This window comes from Oryzias latipes, chromosome 2 (assembly GCF_002234675.1).
Source record: "Oryzias latipes chromosome 2, ASM223467v1".
Lineage (NCBI taxonomy): Eukaryota > Metazoa > Chordata > Actinopteri > Beloniformes > Adrianichthyidae > Oryzias > Oryzias latipes.
Window position 1 is genome coordinate 4,091,227 of NC_019860.2, and position 23,650 is coordinate 4,114,876.

General features: G+C 43.7%; 2 protein-coding genes and 1 long non-coding RNA gene across 2 annotated transcripts in view; 1 reads left to right on the forward strand and 2 right to left on the reverse strand.

Moving 5' to 3' along the window:
- LOC110016108 (NLR family CARD domain-containing protein 3-like) overlaps positions 1 to 15,211 on the reverse strand; it is a gene marked incomplete at its 3' end in the record, with an annotated part of 57,144 nt that extends 41,933 nt beyond the window's left edge. The window contains exons 1-3 of the mRNA XM_023963769.1: positions 15,111 to 15,211; positions 14,918 to 15,028; positions 14,553 to 14,672 (exon numbers count right to left, since the gene is read on the reverse strand). Coding sequence (XP_023819537.1) covers positions 14,553 to 14,672; positions 14,918 to 15,028; positions 15,111 to 15,196 — 317 coding nt within the window. The remainder of the gene's footprint in view (positions 1 to 14,552; positions 14,673 to 14,917; positions 15,029 to 15,110) is intronic.
- The window catches only part of LOC101172625 (oocyte zinc finger protein XlCOF6-like), a 185,082-nt gene that overhangs the window by 94,210 nt on the left and 67,222 nt on the right, over positions 1 to 23,650 (forward strand).
- Positions 12,218 to 12,811, reverse strand: LOC111948775. The gene is made up of 3 exons (XR_002874768.1): positions 12,664 to 12,811; positions 12,417 to 12,495; positions 12,218 to 12,255 (listed from the first exon to the last, which is right to left on the reverse strand). It is a non-coding gene; the product is annotated as an uncharacterized LOC111948775 (long non-coding RNA).

Consider the following 23,650-nt stretch of genomic DNA (forward strand, 5'->3'; position numbering starts at 1 on the left):
TAAAATCAGTCTCTATGCAGATGACATATTACTGTTTTTAAGTAATATACATTCTGTAAATGAAACGGCAACAATCATTAATGAATTCTCTTCTATATCAGACTATTCCATTAATTGGAATAAATCTGTTTTATTACCACTGAACAGTAATGCGGAGCAAGGACTCACAATACCAGTTAAATCAGGCAATATAAAATATCTAGGTATTTATTTTTCCCCCAAAATATCAGAACTGGGGGGCGTGGTTTGAGCAACGACATGTGAAGACGTTTAGCCTTGTGGCTCCGCAGAAATACCCGATTTTTCGGTTAAATACTAAACATCTATCGTCCTGAACTGATTCACCTTCTCCAGAAACGCTCTCTCAGACCGAACAGAAGACGTTCATTCATGATGTCTGGATCAAGAAGCACCAAAAAGTTAGAGGCTGCCAAATCTACCGAGAGCAGCCCCGGGTCAACGGATACAGCTAAGCTAATGGATGCTATCATGAACTCGGAGAAAACAGTACTGGCTAAGATTGCTACGCTGGATACCAAACTTGAATCTAAATGCCAAATGCTAAACGAAAATATGGAGTCGCTCCGACGGGATTTCAAAGATCAACTCGAAGGTCTGAGAAGCGAATTTAATGCTAAGCTAAGTCCACTGGATGCTAGCATTGCAGAAAACCGGGCCCAGATAGCCAGCTTTGAGAATGCTACAAACAACTACTCCGACAGAGTGGTGAACATGGAGGAAGAAATGTGCCGCTTAAAAGCTACTGTGACGGCCCTGACGGAGAAGACAGAGGACCTGGAGGGAAGGCAACGCCGCTGCAATATTCGCATCCTCGGGGTAAAGGAGCAGTTTGAAGTTGGCACGCGGCCTGTTGACTCGGTGGCTAAGCTACTTCAGGATGTTTTGGGCATGGATTCGGCCCCCACGCTGGACAGAGCGCACCGCAGCCTGCAGTCTACCCCGGCCAAAGGAAAGCAACCCCGGCCACTGATAGTGAAGTTTCACTACTATCAAGAAAAGCTGGATGTGCTTCGCAGAGCTGCTAGGAAAGAGTCTCTGGAGTATGATGGCAACAAGATCCTTATTTTTCCTGATCTTCCAGCCACAGTGGCGAAGAGAAGAGGAGCCTTTAAAGATGTTAAAGAGCTGCTGCGAGGATGCCAGGGTGTGAAATATGGAATGCTGTACCCTGCGAGGCTGAGAATTTCTTCAAGCTTGGGTGAGAGAATATTCCTAGATCCCGCTGCAGCCAAAGACTACACCCAGAAACATCTGATGCACAACAACCAGCAGGAAGACTGAGGCAAATGAAGGAGAGTGTTCTGGAGAGGGAGGTTTGTTACATTTTAGTTTAGATTCTGTTAGATGGGAATATTTTGTATCCTAGGTATTTTCTGTAATGAGCATTGTGGTTGGTGAGTATAGTGGTTGGACAGGTTTACATGGTACACCAGCTCATTGGGGGGGAGGGGGGAGATTCGGGTTTATTGTGTTTAATATGTGTGTCAATTCTTTGGTTTGTAGGTTTTGTTTTGTTTTTGTTGCAGCTCCAAATATATATACCTCATCCTTGTGTGGGTGTGCACCTTTCCGAGAGGATGAAACCTAAGTAAACATGACCGCCCTTACCAATCTAAGGCAAACAGTGGGGCCCAACTCAGTGACATTTATTACATGGAACGTAAAGGGGCTTAATAATCTGGTCAAACGGAGGAGAGTCTTTACACATTTGCTGAGTTTCAAACCAGATATAGTCTTTCTCCAGGAAACGCATCTGCGTTACGCTGATGCTCATAAGTTAACACACAGCTTTTTCTCACAGACGCATCACTCTGCTTTTGACACAAAGGCAAGAGGGGTTGCCATACTGATTAGAAAAAACCTTTCATTTGTCTGTACAAATGTGATTCAGGATGCTAATGGTCGTTTTGTTATTGTTGCTGGTAAATTGTATAATACCCCAGTTCTTTTGGTTAATGTCTATGCCCCTAATTGGGACAACCCACAATTTTTCACAAGCCTCATTGCCAAGTTAACAGGTTTAGACACTCATCACCTCATTATGGGTGGAGATCTGAACTTAGTTCTTGATCCAATTCTTGACAGATCAAACACACGTCAGTCAGCAGCGATACCTAAATCAGTTTCTGTTCTCAACACATTCATTCAAAACTATGGTGTCTCTGACCCGCTGCGTATTATTGAGCCATCAGCAAAACATTACTCTTTCTTTTCTCCAGTACATCATTCATACTCAAGGATCGATTACTTTTTGGTAGATAATATTTTTACTTCTCGGATCACTAATTGTAAATATCATGCTATTGTTATTTCGGACCATGCTCCTGTGCAACTAGACCTTTCATTTCCCACGGCTCATGCCCCGCAACAACGGGTATGGAGATTTGACTCAACCTTGTTATCGGATGAAGAATTTTGCAAATATATTTCCTCCCAAATTGATCTCTTTTTGGAAATAAACGACACACCCGATGTTTCTAAAACTCTAATATGGGAGTCTCTTAAAGCATATTTACGCGGGCAAATAATCTCTTTTACAGCTCAAAAGAACAAAAAGTGTGGTGAGAGACTTAGGGAATTAAGCAAGCTCATAGCAAATCTAGACGTGCAGTATGCCAGCAACCCAACACCTGATTTATACAAACAAAAGCTTTTGCTGCAATCTGAATTTGAAACACTATCAATTAGAGCAACAGAGAAGTTACTGCTCAGAACAAGGCAAAAAGTATATGAGCATGGGGAAAAACCAAGCAGATTGCTCTCGCACCAGTTGCGACAATCAATTTCTAATCATTCAATAACAGAGATCAAAACGGACTCAACTCAAATAGTGACGGACCCCAAACAAATTAATAAAGCTTTCAAGAACTACTATCACAGTCTCTATGCCAGTCAAAGTACAAGTAATTCCGATGAAATTGAAGCTTTTTTGGAAAAACTAAATATTCCTTCGATGGAATCAGATCAACAACAGACACTTGAGAGACATATTTCTGTGGCTGAAATATTGACGGCAATTGGTTCATTACAGAATGGCAAAGCTCCAGGTCCTGATGGATTTCCATCAGACTTTTACAAGGTGTTTGCTAACAAACTTGCCTCTCTACTCTGCATGATGTTTGCAGAAATTCATGCATCGTCTAAACTGCCTCAAACATTATCCCAAGCCACGATTTCAGTAATCTTAAAAAAAGGCCGGGACCCCCAGAAGTGCGAATCATATCGACCAATTAGCCTACTTAATGTGGACTACAAGATTTTAACCAAAGTCCTAACGCTTCGCCTGGAAAAAATAGCCCCCAGTGTTATTCACGAAGACCAGACAGGCTTTATTGCTGGCCGCCAGTCATATTTTAACACCAGGCGTTTGTTTAATATTTTATATTCCGCCCACTCAGTTGATTCTCCAGAGCTAATTTTCTCACTTGATGCTGAGAAGGCCTTCGACTGTGTGGAGTGGGGATATCTGCTGGCTGTACTGCGCAAGTTTGGCTTTGGTTCAGGGTTCATATCCTGGATTAAAACTTTGTATTCAATGCCCCTCTCATCTGTTCGCACTAATAGTACCGTCTCTGAGTATTTTGCCTTGCATAGAGGCACCCGTCAGGGATGCCCGTTGAGCCCACTACTTTTTGATTTTGCAATTGAGCCGCTGGCAATAGCCCTACGAACAGACAAGGGAATTAATGGGATTAGTCGGGGTGGAGAGGTACACAAAACTTCATTGTATGCTGACGACTTACTTTTATACATCACGAACCCAGAGGAGTCTATTCCGAGGATGTTAGAATTACTTAGCTCCTTTGGATCTTTATCAGGGTACAAACTGAATTTAGGAAAAAGTATCCTTTTTCCTATTAACCAACTGGCAAGAGACTTGGATTATTCAAAATTTCCACTTACAGTGGAAAATAAATCATTGGCTTATCTTGGAATTCAGATTACTAATAATTATAATACTCTTTTTAAATACAACTTTTCCTCACTTTTGGAGAAAACAAAGGCAGATCTGGCCAGATGGTCAGCTTTACCAGTTTCTCTAGCAGGGCGAATTAACACGATCAAAATGGCAGTTCTGCCTAAATTTATGTATTTTTTCCAGATGATTCCCCTTTTTCTCCCTAAGGTATTCTTTACAAAGTTAGATGGACTCATATCTTCATTTATATGGAATAAAAAATGCCCAAGAATACGTAGGTCCAAATTGCAACGTTCTAAATCTGAAGGTGGTTTTGGCTTGCCAAATTTTAAATATTATTACTGGTCAGCAAATATTATAAAACTTTCAATTTGGCTCCGCACTTTTAAAGAAAACAGAGGACCCCTTTGGTCCACCATGGAAATCACCTCTGATCTCCCCGCGTCACCAGTGTCATTTATGTGTGCCTCATTGCCAATAACTGAAAAAATTAGCTTCAGAAACCCAGTGATTATAAACACCCTTAAGATCTGGTTCCAATGTCGTCGCCACTTTGGGTTTAAGCGGACTCTCATTTACTCACCAATCTCCTCTAATCCATTTTTCCCACCTGCCCTAAATGATTTTGGTTTTAAAACATGGCAGAGAAAAGGAATAGTCCTTTTTACTGACTTATTTGTTGATGGTTCATTGATGTCTTTTGAAAGCATCTGTAAAAATTTTGATATCCCCAAGTCTCATTTTTTTAGATACTTACAGGTCCGCAGTTTTGCAGGGAAACACTTCACCAGTTATCCAATACAACCACTCCCCGGTACTCTCGAAAATTGCCTGGATTCTCAACCCACCACCAGAGGTCAGATCTCGCAAATATATAACCAACTACATCACATTGACCCTACATCACTAAGTCAGTTGAAAAACTCCTGGGAGCAAGACCTGAATTCTGAGATTCCAGAGGAAATCTGGAACACAAGTATTACCCTCATATATTCAACATCCATCTGCATTAGACACAGTTTGACACAATTCAAAGTTTTTCATCGCTCATACTTAACGAAGGCTAAGCTGGCAAGGATATACAACAGCAGTGATGATCGATGCCCAAGATGCAACCATTCACCTGCTACGATGAGTCACATGTTTTGGTCATGCACTGCCTTAGATAAGCTCTGGGATTCTGTTTTTAAAACATTTTCAAATCTGTGCGGGAGGAAAATAGATCCCAATCCATTCACAACAGTGTTTGGTGCTCTCCCGAACACAGAGGGACTAAATTCATATCAAACGAACGCAATAGCTTTTCTATCTCTCCTGGCACGTAGACTAATTCTAGTGAAGTGGAAGGATGAACAGCCCCCTTCCTTTGTTCAATGGGTGAGAGAAGCCATGATGTGTTTACAAATGGAATACCTTAGGTATAGTACACAGGGCTCAACGGGCAAATATTATAAAATGTGGGCACCTTTCATAACATATATTGAGGGTCTGCCATTTACATGAGGTAAAGGGTTTTAAAGAATAGATCAGCGATTTTAAGTGGGAGCTGCAGTGTATGTGTATTTAAGTGTGTTTTTGTTCTGTTTTGTTTTTGTTGTTGTTTATTTTGCCTATAAGAGTATGTTTGTGTATTTATACGGATATATGTATATGTATGTATGTGTATATATATATATATATATATATATATATATATATATATATATATATATATATATATGTGTGTGTGTGTATATGTATATATATATATATATATGGGCCATTTCTGACTTATATATGTCGTAACATTTGTTATTTTTGGTCTATTTCAGCTGACTTATTTGGGTTTTTGTTGTTGTCTGTTTTATAAAAAATTGACTCAGGGAATCTATAAGCAAGCTGTGTTTCACATGCCACTGGTTGGCAGGTTTAATGTTACTCTCATTTGTATAGACCTGTATATGTACGTATATATGTATATACTTGGTTCTTACTTATTCCATCTTCTACGACTGTACAGTTTTAAAGCTGTTTTTTTTATATGTATGTGTGTTGCTATAAAAAATTGAAAATCTTTAAATAAAGAGTTCAAAAAAAAAAAAAATATCAGAACTGGTGCAGCTAAACTACACCCCATTACTGAAAAACATACAGGACGATCTAACACGCTGGACCAACCTGCCTCTGTCCCTTATGGGCAAGGTAGCCACGGTAAAAATGAAAATCTTACCCAAAGTTAATTATCTCTTCTCAATGATTCCCACACAACCGCCATTAAAATGGTTCAAAACATTAGACTCATCCATATCAAGCTTTTTATGGAACAATAAACCTGCAAGAATCAGTCTAAAAACTTTAAAATCTGCAAAAAGCTGTGGAGGATTAGAATTACCTAACTTCCACAATTACTTTCTTGCAAATAGATTACAATACATCTTAAAATGGTTAAAAAATAATCCAGAAACCAACTCATGGTTAGACTTGGAACAGGCGTTATGTGGAAAGATAAACCTGTCAGATCTTCCATTTATTAGCCAAATAGTTAAAAAACAGGATTGTTTCAAAAGTATTAATATAAATGCCACTTTAACAGCCTGGTGGGAATTTCTCAAAATATCAAAATCATCAATTCAACCGTGCAAAATGACACTCATCTGGAACAACCCAGACATCCTCATAAACAAAAGAATTATCCGCTTCCCAGCTTGGCAAGCAGGGGGCATAAAACAACTAGAGCACATAATTATTGATAGAAGATTCATAACTCCCCAGGAACTTCAAGACAAACATGGAATAAATAACTTCTTGGAATATCAGCAACTTAAATCAATTATTACTAAAAAGTTTAAATACTGAGACAACGATTTAAAGCTACCAGATGTAGTTACCACTCATCAATTTCTCAATGAATAAAACTCTCTCCAAAATATACAAACTTTTATGTAATTTAGATAACAATATTTCACTTCCAACAACAAAATGGGATGCGGATTTGAGCATCAGCACAGACGAAAGCTTTTGGTCAGAACTTTGTCTAAACACCTTTAAAATGACAAAAAGTCCAAATCTGCAGCTAATCCATTTCAAAACTCTTCACAGAATTTACTACACTGGACAGAGGATGTTCAAGATGGGTCTCAGTAACTCAGACATTTGTCAGCACTGTGACAGTAATCTACCCGATAATTACATGCATGCACTATGGTTCTGCACGCCTGTCCAGGCTCTCTGGCAGCAGGTATGTGCCGATCTATCAGACTGGCTTAAGGTTTCAATCACAGCTTCACCGTCACTTTGTGTGCTTGGTGACATGAGTGCCATCGATGTTGAAAGAGGATTAGACTCTATCATTTTCATAACTCTTTGCATTGCTAAAAAAACTATTTTAATAAATTGGAAAAGCAAAAAAAAATATAAATATAAGTCAACACAGAAATCTGCTGCTTGATCATATCAGCTTGGAAAAAATGTCAGCCCAAAGTTCAAGTAACTTTGAAAGAATTCGGTCTCTCTGGTCTCCCATAGCTAACTCCATGACTTAGGGGGTGGGGGGGGCCTGGTCGTCGCTGCTCCTTGCCCTTCTGCCGTGGGCCGGGGTGGGGGTCGGGGCCTCCGGTGCCTGGCGGGGGGTGGTGCGGGCTCCGTTGGTCGGGGGGTCGGGTCCGGCGCCTGGGTTGGGCGGGCTGGGGCGCTGCGTGGTCCTCTGGGCTTGGGTGTGGGGGTGCGTGGTGGGGGGGTGGGGTGGTGGTCTGGCTTGGCTTGGGGGGGTGGTCCCTTTGCCTGTGCTTGGGGGGGTTGGCGGGGGGCGCTGCTTGGGGGGGGGCCCAGCGGCGCTGGATGGGCTTCCCACCTACACCTGGGGCGGGGATCGGCCCTTCCCTGGCTCTGGGGCGGGACGGGACAACCCTCTTGGGGCCCCCGGTCGCTCTGGGTGTCATCCGCTTCGGCTGCGGGGTCTGGGGTGGGGGGTCTCGTCGGCCCTGTCCTGTGGGGGGGCATTCTGGGGGAGGGGGGGGGGGGGCACTATTGGTACGGGGCAGGGGGGGTTGACGGGTCGGGGTCTCCGCTGAGGCCATCGGCGGTTTCCCTGGCCGGTTGGCTGCCTCGGTCCCGTCGATGCCTGACCAGAGCTCTTCTAGGGCCGGCGTTTGGGGGTGGGGGCCTGGGCTTGCTCCGGGGGGGGCCGGCGCTTTCTGGCTCCTCTCCCTCTGTGTGGGGTGGGTGGTGCTGGGCCTGGGGTGTCGGCGCCTCCGGGGGTGGGGCCCCTGGGCTGGGTGGGCCTGGCCCCCTTGCTGGGGGGGGGGGGGGGGGGACAGCTGTTTGACCACCGGGGGACAGTCTATCAGCTGTCCCCAACTTACCCCCTTCCTCATATAACCTCATAATAGGGTGAGGGGGTGGGGGGCTTAGCCTGCGATGAGCCTTTGGGGGGGGGGTTTACTAGGCAGTGGCCCCCCCTCCTATGGTTGCCGTATGGAGTGGCCCCCCCCTCTTTCGGTTTTATTTGCACCTTAGACATGTAGGGCCCTTGGTAGGGGGGGTGCTTGGACATCACTGCCAGCAAGCAGCGGATGTCCTCCTAGCACCCTACCCGCCAATTTTAACCACACCTTAGACATTTAGGGTCCCTTGGTGGGGAGGGTGAGGGGACGTCACTGTGAGTAATCAGGAGATGTCCCCTTAGTGCCCTACTCGCCAATTTTAACTGCACCCCCCTTAGTACACACACCCCTCCCCCCTCAATATATACATCCCAACATAAACACACACACATGCACACACACACATTCTCAAACACAAATACACGCACACACTTTTTGCAAGGAAGGTGGGACCTAGGACCATCTGTCCCCTGCCTCTTCCCTGGTGGGGGGTACGGGCCCCTTTGCAACGGCGGCCGTGTCCCCGGGGTGCCGGCTTCCTGGGCCCGGCGGTGCTCTCTCCGCACGGTGGGGGGGTTCACATTACATCTGAGCGGGGGGTGTTTGTGTCCCTGGGGGGTGGGTTCTGGTCCTTGCTCCCGAGTGCTGGGCCCCGCCAAATTTCCAACTGTGGCCGAGCCTGGTCGGGCCATATTTACAACACCCCTTGTGTTTTTTCCCCGGGGTTCCCCCCTCCTGGGCGGGGGCGGCGGGCCCCTGCCTCGCTCCTCCCTGGACCAGCCGTGGGCCGGGCGGATGGCTGCCTGGAGTGCGGAGCGGGTCTCCCTTGGGGGGTCCTGGCTCGTACCTGGGGTTGGGGCGGGGGGATGCCCGGAACTCCTGGGTGGTGGTGGGGTGCTCGTCTGGGGCTGTGGGCATCCTTCTCCGGTGGGGCCCTGCGTTGGGTTCTCCCGGCGCGGCGGGGGGGCTGCTCTCCTGGTTGGGCTGGGGCGGCGCTCTCTTTCCCTCCGTGCCTCCCTGCTCTCTGGCTCTGGGGGCCTTGCGGCGGTCCTGCTGGCCCTGGCCTGGGTGGCGGGCTTGGTCGCCCGGGCGGCGGTTGTTCCCTGCTGGTTCCCGTGTGGCGTTGGGGGGATTCCGGCTGCCGCTGCTGCTGCGGTGGGGGTCTTGGGGTGGGGATGGCTGGGCACTCTCCCTCCTTCTTTTCACATTCCACCATCCATTTTAGAAGAACATAAACACTCACCTGAGCACTGGTGTTAGCTCACCTTTGCACTAACAGTTTGCATGATTGATTGACTAAAATATTTCACACTAGTTGGTTTTAAGGCATAAGTATGCGCGTGAACACTATCTGTTTTGTGTACATGTCGACAGATGGACATTTTTGCAGCTAGCAGGTGTGTTTATAACACTTGAGTGTGTGCGTGGACAGGCTCCGCCCTTTTTGTACTACATTTGAACCTTACTATAATGATTAACAACCAGTTAACTTGTTGCTTTATGCTGCTTCATGGTCTTATCCCCCTTCCCCTCCTATTATCACCCTCTTACCCCCCCTCTCTCTAACGTCCCTCTCTCTTCTTCCCCTCTTTCCTTTTCCGTCCGGTCCAACACCAAAGATTTTCAGACATGATTGAAATTAATAAAGTTTGGCCTCAATTACAAAAGGGGTTTATTCAGACATACCTTTGGTTTGTCTGAAGATTAATAACCCCTCTTGTTAAAGTAAAATATGTCCAACACAACATCTGTCTGCCCAGCTGTTGGACAGGACAAGTTAAAACAAAAAAAACAAAAAAACAAACAAAAGATTTGTTGACTGAAGGTGATTTTCCTGAGAGTTCTTACCGAGCTTTGTTGGAGGCTTTGATCACTGGCAGCAGCCTCAGAAGAGCCTCCTCTGAACCAGAGTATTTCTGCAGGTCAAAAACTTCCAGATCTTCTTCTGATGCCAGTAAGAAGAAGACCAGAGCAGACCACTGAGCAGGAGACAGTTTCTCTGTGGAGAGACATCCTGACCTCAGGAACTGTTGGATCTGCTCCACTAGAGAACCATCATTCAGTTCCTTCAGACAGTGGAACAGGTTGATGCTTTTCTCTGTAGACAGATCCTCACTGATCTTCTCCTTGATGAACTGGACTGTTTTCTTATTGGTCTGTGAGCTACTTCCTGTCTGAGTCAGCAGACCTCGTAGGAGACTCTGATTGGTCTGCAGTGAAAGACCCAGGAGGAAGCGGAGGAACAAGTCCAGGTGTCCGTTTGGACTCTTTAAGGCCTTTTTCACAGCACTCTTGTAGAACTTGACTGGAGTACTTTGTTTTAGTTTAGGAATCTTTAAGGATTTTTTCTTTTGTTCCTTCATGGGGTTGAGTCCAGAGGTGATGAAGGTCCGGTGGACATGAAGAGCAGCCAGAAACTCCTGAACACTCAGATGGATGAAGCAGAAGACCTTGTCCTGGTACAGGCCTCTCTCCTCTCTAAAGATCTGTGTGAACACTCCTGAGTACACTGAGGCTGCTCTGATATCGATGCCACACTCTGTCAGGTCGGATTCATGGAAGATCAGGTTTCCTTTCTCCAGCTGCTCAAAAGCCAGTTTTCCCAGAGACTCCATCATCTTCCTGCTCTCTGGACTCCAGTGAGGATCTGTCTCAGCTCCTCCATCATACTTGACCTTCTTGACTTTGGCCTGAACCACCAGGAAGTGGATGTACATCTCAGTCAGGCTCTTGGGCAGCTCTCCTCTTCCTCTGCTCTTCAGCAGATCCTCCAGAACTGTAGCAGTGATCCAGCAGAAGACTGGGATGTGGCACATGATGTGGAGGCTTCGGGATCTCTGGATGTGGGAGATGATCCTGCTGGCCTTCTCTTCATCTCTGAACCTCTTCCTGAAGTACTCCTCCTTCTGTGGATCATTGAACCCTCTGACCTCTGTCACCATGTCAACATATCCTGGAGGGATCTGATTGGCTGCTGCAGGTCGTGTGGTTATCCAGAGGAGAGCAGAGGGAAGCAGGTTCCCCCTGATGAGGTTTGTCAGCAGATCAGCCACTGAGGTGGACTTTCTAGGGTCATTTAGGATCTGAGTCTTGTGGAAGTCCAGAGGAAGTCGCCACTCATCCAGACCATCAAAGATGAAGAGGACCTGGAAGTCTTCAAAGCTGCAGATTCCTGCTTGTTTGGTTTCAGGGAAGAAGTGATGAACAAGTTCCACCAAGCTGAACTTCTCCTCTTTCAGCACATTCAGCTCTCTGAAAGTGAATGGAAATGTGAAGTGTAGGTTTTGTTGGGCTTTGCCTTCAGCCCAGTCCAGAGTGAACTTCTGTGTTAAGACTGTTTTCCCGATGCCAGCCACTCCCTTAGTCATCACGGTTCTGATTGGTTCTTCTTGTCTGATGCTTGTTTCTGCTCTGTCTGCTTTCCTGGATGCTGCTTCAATCTGTCTGACCTCATGTTCTTCATTCAGCTCTCCTCTTCCTCCCTCTGTGATGAAGAGCTCTGTGTAGATCTCATTCAGAAGGGTTGGGTTTCCTGCTTTAGCCATCCCCTCAAACAAACACTGGAACTTCTCCTTCAGACCAGATTGGACTTCATGTTGACAAACAGCAGCAGATCCTGAATAAAGACAACAAACAGTAAATCAACTCTCTGCAGCCCTGAATGATGAGGGTTTGAATCCCTGTGGTTCCATGTGTTCAGACATCAGTAAATCTTCATTTCTCAGCAGCTGAAACCTTCAGAGAAATCCTCTTACTGCTCTGCAGTCCATCAGCCAGCTCCTCCTGCTTCATTCTCCTCAGGAAGTTCACTGTGATCTTCATCACTGACTCTCTGCTGCTCCTCTGCTCTTCATCTTCAGCCCCCATCTCCTCCTCATCCTCCCTGTGACTCAGAAGCTTCTGGATCTTCTTCAGCTCCTTCTTGACAAAAGTGACAATGTCGTCCTCCAGCAGCTGCAACAGAATTCCAGATGAATGAGCCAATCAGAGTGAAGTCATGGAGCCAAACATCAGCTCCATGTTGGACACACTGACAGTCCACTGGTGTCCAAAGTGCAGCATGGAGACGACTGTGGACAGAATGATGGGAAAGTAGTTGTTGTTCATGTACAGACCAGAAAGATGGAGTCTAGCTGTGTTTGATGCTGCTGGACAGACGGACCACTGGGAGTCTCTGAGCTCTGCTGGTCCAGTCTGTGGACAATCAGCAATAATCAGATCCTACTGGACCCACTGGTGTCCTGCAGACACTCAGTAGAATCTACTAGATCTATTCTGTGTTTGTGGAAAAGCTCCAACACTCACTGCTGCACACATGGAGATAGAAATGTCTGTGAGAAAGAACGTTTATATACAGCTCACCTCTCTGAACCAGAAGATGATTTAAAGTCGACAATTTGACCCTTTGATTGGTCACTCCTGAAGGAAACACTGCTGGGTTCAGATCCAGATCCAGTTCTGTGTTTCTGATGGATTCTGATAGAAAAACATTTGTTTAGTTAGAAGTGAGTTTCTTTCATGATGGTGTTTGATGAGTTCTTTTGGATTTGGACCAACTGGGGTGGCCAGGGGAGCCAGTTTAGCTCGTGCTGGTTTGCGGCGCCTTCCATCCGTGAAACCAGGGTTCAACTCCGGGCTTCTCCCTGTTCCCTTCTCTTCCTCTGCCGGTTCCAAGCCCGGCTTGAGAAGGTTGCGTCAGGAAGGGCATCCGGCGTAAAACATTGCCAAATTTACCATGCGACTTGTTCGCTGTGGCGACCCCTGATGGGAAAAGCCGAAAGTGGAAGATTTAGTTTGGTGTAGTTGGCATCATATAGATCTTCCAGTGTTCTTTTTAATGTCACCCCAAGATGTGTCAATTTGTTTCTTTTCCAATTCAGATTGTATCTCAGTTGTAAGTTGTTGACCAAAGGCTTCCAACTGGTCAATCAAGACTGGGATTCCTGTCTCTGGCTGTTCTTGAAAACAAATTACATCGTCGGGTCAAAGGTCCAATAATGTGTTCTTCTAACCCAATCTTAACTCCTTTGAGGTTTTGGTTTTCCCTGATTGCTTGTGCTAAAAGTTCAATAAATAATGCAAACAGTGTTGGGGACAGACAGGAGTCTTATCTTGTAGATCGGTCTAAACGTATACTTTCAGTGAGGCTCCCATTTATTTTGATTCTTGCAGTGGGATTTTAGTAAAGTTGGTAAAGTGTTTTAATACATTTAACAGCTTTTGTATTGAAACCAAATTTTTCGAGTACTAAATATAAAAATGTCCAATTCACGCTATCAAATGCTTTTTCTGCATTGAGACCTATGAGGACTGCACTTGTGTTGTTTCTTTGGATATGGTCAATAACATGTAGCGTTCTTCTTATACTATCTTGGGTTTGACGCCTCTTAATGAAACCTGGTGGGTCTTCATCAATAATGTCACGAATAAAGGATTCATATCATTTGGAAATAATTGAGGTATAAAGTTTATAATCTACATTAAGAAGGGATATGGGACAGTAGTCCGAGCAGGTTTGGCTATTGCTTTTTTTTGGGATTACTGTTATTACCGCCTCTTTCCATGATGGAGGGATTTCTCCATGTTCAAGTGTATGATTAAATGTTCGTTCCAGAAGTGGTGCAAGATGTTCACCAAGTGTTTTATACCATTCTGTTGGTAAGCCATATCTACTAGGGGATTTGTTAGATTTGAGTTTCCCCAGTGCTTTCTCCATTTCTAGCTTTGTGATTGGGGAAGTTAATTTTTCATTCTGTATTTCTCCAATTGTTGGCAAGTCTATCTTTTCCAGAAAAGTTTTGATTTGATTAACTTCTGCACAGTTTGGTTGCTTATACAACTGTTTATAATAATTTAGGAACTTATCTTCAATCTCCTTGGGGTCATTTATGTACTGATTTGTATCTGGGTCTAATATCTTGTGAATTGTTTGATCCACTTGCTGTTTTCTCAATCTTTTTGCCAATAATTGACTTGTTCGTGAGCCTACTTCAGTATAAGATTGTTTCAAGAATCTGGTCTTTTCTCCATGTCCTCCATTAGTTGTTTGTCTAATTTATCTCTGATTTATTTCATTTCTTGAAGCAGCTGGGGATCTTGTGTGGCTTTAAGTTGTTCAATTTCTAATTATTATTCTTATTTTTATATTTTTCTTCTTTAGCTTTTTTGTTGCAGCTGATGTTCTTGATGAGAACATTGTTGTTCCTGCTGAGAGCTGAACTCTGCTTTGTTCACTAGAAACTGCTTCTTACTGTGAGTCTGAAGGTCCTGGTTCAGTTCTGAAGTTTGGAGGATCATTTTTGGACCGGTCACTCTTCATGGATCCACAGCTGGAGGCTGCAGACTGGACTCTCTGTGTGACCTGTTGACCTCTGCAAACACCAAACCATCAGAGTGTTGGAGGATCTGCTTCTTCATGAACACAGACTGAGCTGTTTAGTCTGGAATAACATGACATGTTTGGATCAACAGTTTACAGATCTCATCACACACATGATGCTCCAAGTGAGTCTGATCAGAGAGATCCAGAACTGAACCAGACCTCAAGTCCTTCATCTGAAAACTGTTGATCATCTGAACTAGAATCCAGCCTCCTTTAACTCTGACAAACACTCACTGTTCCAGTCCTAGACTTATGACTTTGAAGTCTGGATTAACATCCTTTGATCTGTCACTCCTGAAGGACCCACAGCTGGATCCAGATCCAGGTCCAGATCCAGGTTGTTTCCTGTGTAGAATGAAGGTTGCTGGTGTGAGTCCTGAGCTCTGACATGGAGAAGATCATGGACAGTTGGAGATGTTCATCTCACTTCTGAGCTTTGCTCTGGTTGTCATGGCTACCATCTCTGCTTTTAGAGGGAGGGGCTCCCTCCTGTAGTTCCTCCCACTGATCCATTCTGCTGGATTTACACAATTAATTTTCTTAATTTTATACCTTAAATGACACATTTAAAATTAATTGGTTGAAACAACTTTCCTGAAATCCCAGCTCCGTTTGGAACACTTTACCTCTTCATATTTTCTCTCAGATTGGTGGCGTAGATTTCTTTCTCATGTGTAATTATGATGTATGTAAAATTCCACTTAAGTTATTTGCATTTTACCGCCAAGCCTTCCTGTCATGGTTCATTGTATACAAACAAAACTTTTCATCTCACAAATATTATGTCTGGAGTAACACGGACAATTTAAATAAACGTCTGTCACTTTTCATAGAACATTGGTTACGAAACAAGATTATTTTTGTGTATCAATTATTTACCAATCAGGGCTTACTTTTAAATTAATTTTTTTCTAAATTCAACATAGCTTTTCCTCCTTTAGAATACGCCAGAGTGTTTGGAGCGATTCCCTCTGGCGTATGCATGCTGTTCACATTTCAACTGAGAGTTCATGTTGAGGAGCTTCTCTGCTCTCTCCCATAAATACTCCTGTGGGGAAAATATGTCTATCCGTTCATTCCAGGAAAAACAATACGTCCATTAAGACATTGTGTCAAATAAACAATGTTTCACTTTCTCTTAGCATGTCTTATTGGAACATGTATGTTGAAGAATATTGCATGGAAGGAGGTTTGGCAAATCCATAATAAATTCCTGATCACCAATAAAGAAAAAGAAGTTTCTTTTAAGATTTTATAATTAGTCAGTACAGAAAGTTTGTTGACTGTAGCTTCAGTACTTTTAAAAGCTATTGATCACTTTAATTATGATTCATATCTCTATTAAAATGTGAAAAATATGTGCAATATAATATAATAAAGAAAGACACAAAATATTGATTTTAGCATGAATATGCTGACAGATCTTCATTACCAGTTCATATAAATGTAGAGATATATTCACTTTTGTGAAGAGTATTGATTTTTATAGAATGGTGTTTCACAGAGGTTGCACTTTGTTGACGGTCCCTTGGCTGCCGGTTCGCTGCATGTCTGCATTTACTCTTCGAAGAGAACAATTTTGATCAAAAGGTGAAAAAAAGATCTTTTTCTTTTGAAATGCATTTGTAGTTCACTCTCTGTGTTAATACAAAAGGAATAAGATACTTGATGGCACATTTGAACGTTTATCAGAAAAGTTATTGAGGCCAGAAGTCCGAATCTGTGAAGATCTTTCTAACTTTACCGAACTGTAGTTTTGGCTGTAATTCCCCTGAAACAGTCATCCATCTTTTCTCATTCTGTCCTCAAGTTAAAGTATTTTGGCCGAAGATTTGTGATTTCATTCATGTCAAAATTGAGGCTTCTTTTGTTTTAATCTGGCCAGATGTCTTGTTGGGTCTTTTATCAAGGAATATACAAAAGGACTCTGGTTAACTTTTAAATCTCTTGCTCATTTTGGCCACATTTCATTTCATAAATGCAAATTCTCTTGTCAAAAACGCTGTTTCATTGTAAAAACCATCAAAACATGTCAGTGTGGGAAAGATTCAACATTTTCCCATAAAGTCTAACCCCCTGAATAATTTCTATTCTTATTTTTTATGAGTTTTTGATATTTCCAATTGCGTTCTTATTGCATACCTTAAGTGAACTTCAGTGAAGCTGAACCACTTTGATGCTGAAGACCACAGTTTGATTCCAGGAAATGTTTAGAAAAACATCAGCTGATTGTTGTTGACGTGATGAAGAAGAGTCCTCCGTGTTGTTGATCCAACAATGATGAAGCTTTGGAAACAGCAGAGTGATGAGGGTTTGCAGAGAAAGAAGAAGATCTTCTCCAAACATTCAGAAACAAACAGTCAAGTTAGTGAAGACAAAGTTCCAGAAACAAACTCACTTCAGTGTCTTCAAAGAGATGAAGAGGAAGAAGAGTCTCCCTCACCGTGTCAACGCAGCTGCAGCACAGATCACTGACTCACAATCGGGAAGAGTCCACCTGGATGGAGGCGGGGCAGCACAGGTGGGCGGGGCAGCACAGGTGGGCGGGGTAGCAGGTGGAGCAGCTGAAGGGGAAGTTAATGTCAGATTCAGACTGTGAGCCTTCCTGGAATCAAGCCCTTAACCTGCCTGCTGTTTACCAAGTGAAGGATGTTTATTTCCTGAACTAAAGACAGAGAACAGGTTCAAGACGAAACCTGACACCACCTGACAGCAGCTGAGAGGAGGGGCGGAGCTTCAATCTGATTGACAGGTTGTTGATGTCAGTGACTGAGAAAGGTGAGGTCATGTGACCTTCTGCTTTGTAAGGGGAACCTTTGAAGGTGATTTGATTCAAACTACAGAACAGATGATGAAAAAGTGATGTTTGTGGAAGAACCAATCAGAGAGGAGTTCACAGCTCTGTTCCATCAGAATCATGTCAGAAGTTCAGAAATGAAGGAGATCTCAGTACTCAGAGGATTGGAAACATGCAGTTGTTCAGCACTGAGGACCTGAGAGCCTCACAACCTTCTTCAGCAGAGGCCAAAGCACTGAGGAGCTTCCACAGTGCAGGTGCCATGAATTAAGTGTGGTCTTTATTCTGGTGAATGAATATGGTTTTTGTTTTGATTCAAATATATTTGGCAGTAATCAACTGGTGGTCACATGTTTGTGGGTGGAGACATCAAGTAGTTTTTTAACTCACCTGTGGTTTGTGCCCATGTAAGATGGAAGGGGGAGGTGAGCTGTGTTGCCATGTTGACTCCTTTGTACGCTTTATACACTTTTGTGCTTTTTCTTGATTCTTTATTTTTTTATCTTTTTTGATCACAATATAATAAGTGGATTTAATTACCTTCTTTTTTCGTTATTAAAACTTCAAAATACAAACGTCGTTATGCTTCGTGGTTTTTTGAGTGCATCATTCAATAGCCAAGTGTCAACTTCTCAGCAACAGTTTCGTTTTGAAGTCGCTGCACACAACCTCTCAGGCATCAGTGGAATTTCATTAGAATGTGAGCTGAGAGGAAGGGTGGAGCAGAGTCACCAACTGTTTGGAAGAACAAGGATCCAGCAGAACTCAAAGTTTGTCCTTCAGCAGCTCTGACAGCTGCATTGTGGTCTCTTTGTGTGTTTGAGTTTCTATCAGAAATCAACTGCTGTCTGTGCATCATGCCCTCTGTCACTCAGACTTCTGTTCAGCTCTGAACATCCTCAGTTCAAACCCCCCCCCCCCCACCACCACCACCCACACTCACACACACACACATTCCTCAGGGGGGTATTCCAGGAAGCATGTTTAAACTAGCCTGACTTTAACCCTGAACTCTGACTGAAATCCACCTGAACTCGCTTACTCTGGGTATGTCGGTTCCAAAAGACCGGATATGAGTTGGCGTAATTACGCTCCACTTGGTAACCCTGGGTTAATGCACGTGCACGTCAAGTACATAAAGACATTCTCAATGGATCGCCGATTTCTGGAGTCACCAAGGAAACGTGTGGAGAAAAAAAGAGAGCGCTATAATTCAGTGAGACGGAGTGTGAGATTTTAATGACGGCGTATGAAGATTATACGTCCATCAAAAAAGGAATACGGCTGCATCATCAAAAGAAAGAGTTTCTGCTTGTAGTAGAAGAACAGAAAAAGTAAACGCACGAGTTTCTGATCTTATTTCCATTTTCCTTGTGACGCATATATATATATATTCATTAATCATTCATTTTCTGTACCGCTTTGTCCCTTTCGGGGTCACGGGGCTGCCAGAGCATATCCTGCCTACTTGGGCGTAGGCAAGATATGCCCTGGACAGGTCGCCAGTCTGTTGCAGGGTAGAACGTCCACAATCACACACCCATTCACTCTCACACCTATGGACAATTTAGAGTTGCCAATCAACCTATGAAGCATGTTTTTGGACAGTGGGAGGAAGCCGGAGATCCCGGAGAAAACCCACGCATACACGGGGACAACATGCAAACTTCCACAGAAAGGTCCCCCATTGATGTATTTTTTATGTCCCCCAGCTGGGACTTGAACCAGGGGCCCTCTTGCTGTGAGGCAAGAGCGCTAACCACTGCGCCACCTTGCAGCATGCATATATATATACATATATACATACATACATACATACATACATACATACATACATACATACATACATACATACATACATACATACATATATATATATACATATATATCATATGTTTAAGTTTGAGACGGCAGCTATGCTCATTTTTATAACAATAGAAAGGATGGAAAAAAATGCAGGGAGTGCAAAGATTCATTATTGATTATTCCATCATTGTCATTGTAGTGAGGAACTGGCTATATAAACTCATCATCCTCTCCTTCACTCTCACTCATGGTGCAGAGACGTAAGCATAGTAGGACAAAATACCTCGGCAAAACACAGTAAAACAGCTAAACAACTAAACACATTTAGTCAAAAACCCACACTGGAACCCAAATCCGTCTAGACAGGCAAAGCGAATGGTATCCCAGAATCCCTTGCGGTGCTGAAGAACAAATTAAAGACAAACCCCAGTCTGAGCTCTTCCTCTGCTGCTCCTCTTCGTCACAGAGGAGAACACAAAGACACGTCACGCCCTTCATCGTGAGTGGAGAAGACAACAGAAAACACAAAGACTCACCGTGAAGAAGAAGAACGTCCTGCTCTGTCTGCTCTGACACAGAGGAAAACTCTCAACTTCCTCATTTCCTGATTCAGAAACACCTGAGCATAGCTCCTCCCCCTTATGCATGTGTTTGTGTTGGTCTCCTCCCAGAAATGTGAAAGAGTCTCTGTTTATACTTGAGAGCAAATTACACAGCTTTTTACAGTACACGGTTTTAGTGTTTTTGTTTGTGTGTATGCGTGTGTTTGTGGTTTGTGTGTAAGTGTGGTGTGTGTGTTTGTGGTGTGTGTGTAAGTGTGGTGTGTGTGTGTGTGTGTGTGTTTATCTGTTTGCACTGGTGACTCTAAAGGCTCCTGTTGCTGAGCAACAGAGTGTTCAAATATAACTGATATGAAAAAAACAACAACTCTATATTGTGATATAAAAAATTCTATATGGCCCAGCCCTATATTTAAATATAAATATCATAAATACAATTTAGCCTCAAATAAAAAAGGGGTTTATACAAATATACACTTCTTTTGTCTGAAGGTTGATAAACCTCTATTGTAACAGTAAAATCTGTCCAACACAAGAGGCCTTCAGCTCTGATCTGCTTGCTTTATTTCATCTTGAAACAATTTGATAATGGTATAGTTTGATTTGATTGAACTAACAACTCGCCTAAGACAGATCTGATTGGATGAATCAATTCATCAATTAATCATTTATAGCTGGGCGATATGGCCAATAAATAAAATTTGAAATACAATTTTTTTTATTCCATATTAGATTTTCTATTTTATTTGTTTTAATCTGCCTCCTTTTTCTGTATTTAACAACTATTACAAACATACTGTACATGTTGATGGAAAAGTACAGAGAAGGTCAGAAGGAGCTGCATTGTGTGTTCGTAGATTTAGAGAAGGCGTATGACAGGGTGCCGAGGGAGGAGCTGTGGTACTGTATGAGGTCGTCTGGAGTGGCAGAGAAGTATGTCAGAGTAGTTCAGGACATGTATGAGAGAAGTATGACGGTGGTGAGATGTGCTGTAGGTCAGACAGAGGAGTTCAAGGTGGAGGTGGGACTACACCAAGGATCAGCTTTGAGTCCTTTTTTGTTTGCTATGCTGATGGACAGGCTGACAGACGAGGTAAGACAGGAATCTCCCTGGACAATGATGTTTGCGGATGACATTGTAATTTGCAGTGAGAGTAGAGAGCAGGTGGAGGAACAGCTAGAGAGGTGGAGGTTTGCTCTGGAAAGAAGAGGCATGAAGGTCAGTCGTAGTAAGACAGAATACATGTGTCTGAACGAGAGGGATCAAGGTAGAAGCGTTAGGTTACAGGGGGCTGAGGTGAAGAAGGTGCAGGAGTTTAAGTACTTGGGGTCAACAGTTCAGTGTGATGGGGAGTGTGGAAAAGAGGTGAAGAGGCGAGTGCAGGCAGGTTGGAGCGGGTGGAGGAAAGTGTCAGGAGTGTTGTGTGACAGAAGAGTGCCAGCAAGACTCAAAGGAAAGGTGTACAAGACAGTGGTGAGACCAGCTCTGCTCTATGGGTTAGAGACGGTAGCAGTGAGACAGAGACAAGAGGCTGAGATGGAGGTAGCGGAGATGAAGATGTTGAGGTTCTCCTTAGGAGTGACCAGGTTAGACAGGATAAGGAACGAGTACATCAGAGGGACGGCTCATGTTGCCTGTGTTAGCGACAAAGTCAGAGAAGCCAGACTGAGATGGTTTGGACATGTTCAGAGGAGGGATAGTGGATATATTGGTAGAAGGATGTTGGAGATGGAGCTGCCTGGCAGGAGGGCAAGAGGACGGCCAAAGAGGAGATACATGGATGTCTTAACAGAGGACATGAAGTTGGCTAATGTTAGGGTAGAAGATGTCCATGATAGAGTGAGGTGGAAAAGGATGATTCGCTGTGGCGACCCCTGATGGGAAAAGCCGAAAGAGAAAGAAGACAAACATACAGAATATGTCTAACAAAACTATTTTATTTTAACATCCCCTTTGGAAATACAAACTAAAAGTTCTACTGAATACAAGCTGTAAAAATGTTTGTGGATCAATGCAGCAGATGTTTCGTGATCTCCTGATAGCTTGAGCATCTCAGAGATAAACACGTCTCACACTCACCAGAGCAGTGGGGGGCTTACCATTTGGCAAAGGTAGGCAGTCGTCTGGACCCCCGAGCTGGACAGCTAATAAAATGTTTCTAAAATAATTTCTACGCTCAGTATTATTTACCTCGGTCATAAAAAAATACATAGTATCACTGATATAGCATAAGACTCCTCACGTCAAAGTGCTGTGATTGTGTGCCCTCATCCCACTGTTCTAATGGACTATTCCATCACAGACAGATGAGATAGTTTTCCTCTGATGCAGCAAGTGCAGAGACTAAAAGCAGGAAGACAAAGCTCAACTATCCAAGTGGCTGTGGGAAAAGGAAATGCCAAGGAGAATAAAGGAAATGTCTTTGTGTTGGAAGGCAACAAATTCAGTCATTACAAAAGTTAGTGAATTTTTGAAGCCTCAAGGAACTTATAACATCGCTGATGAAGGTTATTTGGTGATTCCTCTCTGGAGGAGACAGCTGTCGGGAGTAGAAAGTGTATGGGATGCATCCTCTGATCTGAGGATGAACGCTGAGAGAGCAATGCCCCAACTCCAGACTCTGAGGCATCCACTTTCACCATGAACTGAGCTGCAGGATCAGGATGGGACAGCACAGGAACAGAACAAAACAGATCCTTCAACTTAACAAAGGCTGTCTCAGCTCCTCAGGACCAGGAGAAGTGTTCTTTTACAGAGGTCAGCTTGGTCAGGGGAGAAGCCACAGAGCTGTAGTTTCTGATGAACCTCCGATAAAAGTTGGCAAACCCCAAAAACCTTTGTAGTTGCATCCTAGTCGTGGATGTAGGCCACTCTGCCACAGCTTTGAACTTGGCAGGATCTGGTTTGAGTTGGCCCGTCTCAATCACCAACCCAAGAAAACTGATAGAGGAGGCATTAAAGTCACATTTCTCACCTTTAGCATAGAGCCTGTTTGCTAACAGCGGCTGTAAACACAAGCCTGACATGTTGAACGTGCTCCTTAAGAGTCTGTGAAAAAAATATCATCAAGATAAACGAACACAAATCTATTCTAATAATCCGGCAGGGAGAAGTAACAGGCTCAGGCTTTTAAAGACAGTGACGAGATGAGGATCAGGCGGGCCGTGTAGGGAGGCACCAGGGAAAAGGTCAGCCACGCCCCCCCTGCTCATACTGATCATAGCAGAAGAGTTAGATCTGGACTGGGGAAAGCTAGTCAGCATCACGACTGATGGAGCTCCGAGTATGGTGAGTGACCTGTCATGAAGGATGTTGTATCGTGCATAAACATCGACACAGCAAATGGACCTAAACTCAGGTGGTTCCAACAATTCCTGTCACCTCACATTTTTAACAGACGTGACAGAAATGTTGAACGGCCTTAACTTGCAGCTACAAGGCCTGGGGAAAACTCATTTGTGACATGTATTCCCACATAAAAGCATTTTTCTAGGTAAAATTAGTGCTGCTTATGGAACATGTGAAAAAGCACATTTTCTCCAATCTCCCTGCTACCCAAAACTTTTCTGCAGAGAACCCAGCGGTCCTGTTCCCATCTCAAAAGTGTGTGGAAGCGCTGGAAATGCTGAAGCTGGAGTTCGGTGTGCGATTTTGTGGACTACATGTTCATGCCTGTTACGCCCCTCTTTACGTGTAGGGCTATCTAGAGGAGCGTAACATAAAAAGTAATGGTTTTGGCCGCCAAGTTTAAATAAATAAAAACTCCAAACTAATGTCTTCATACAAATTTAACAAATTTATTT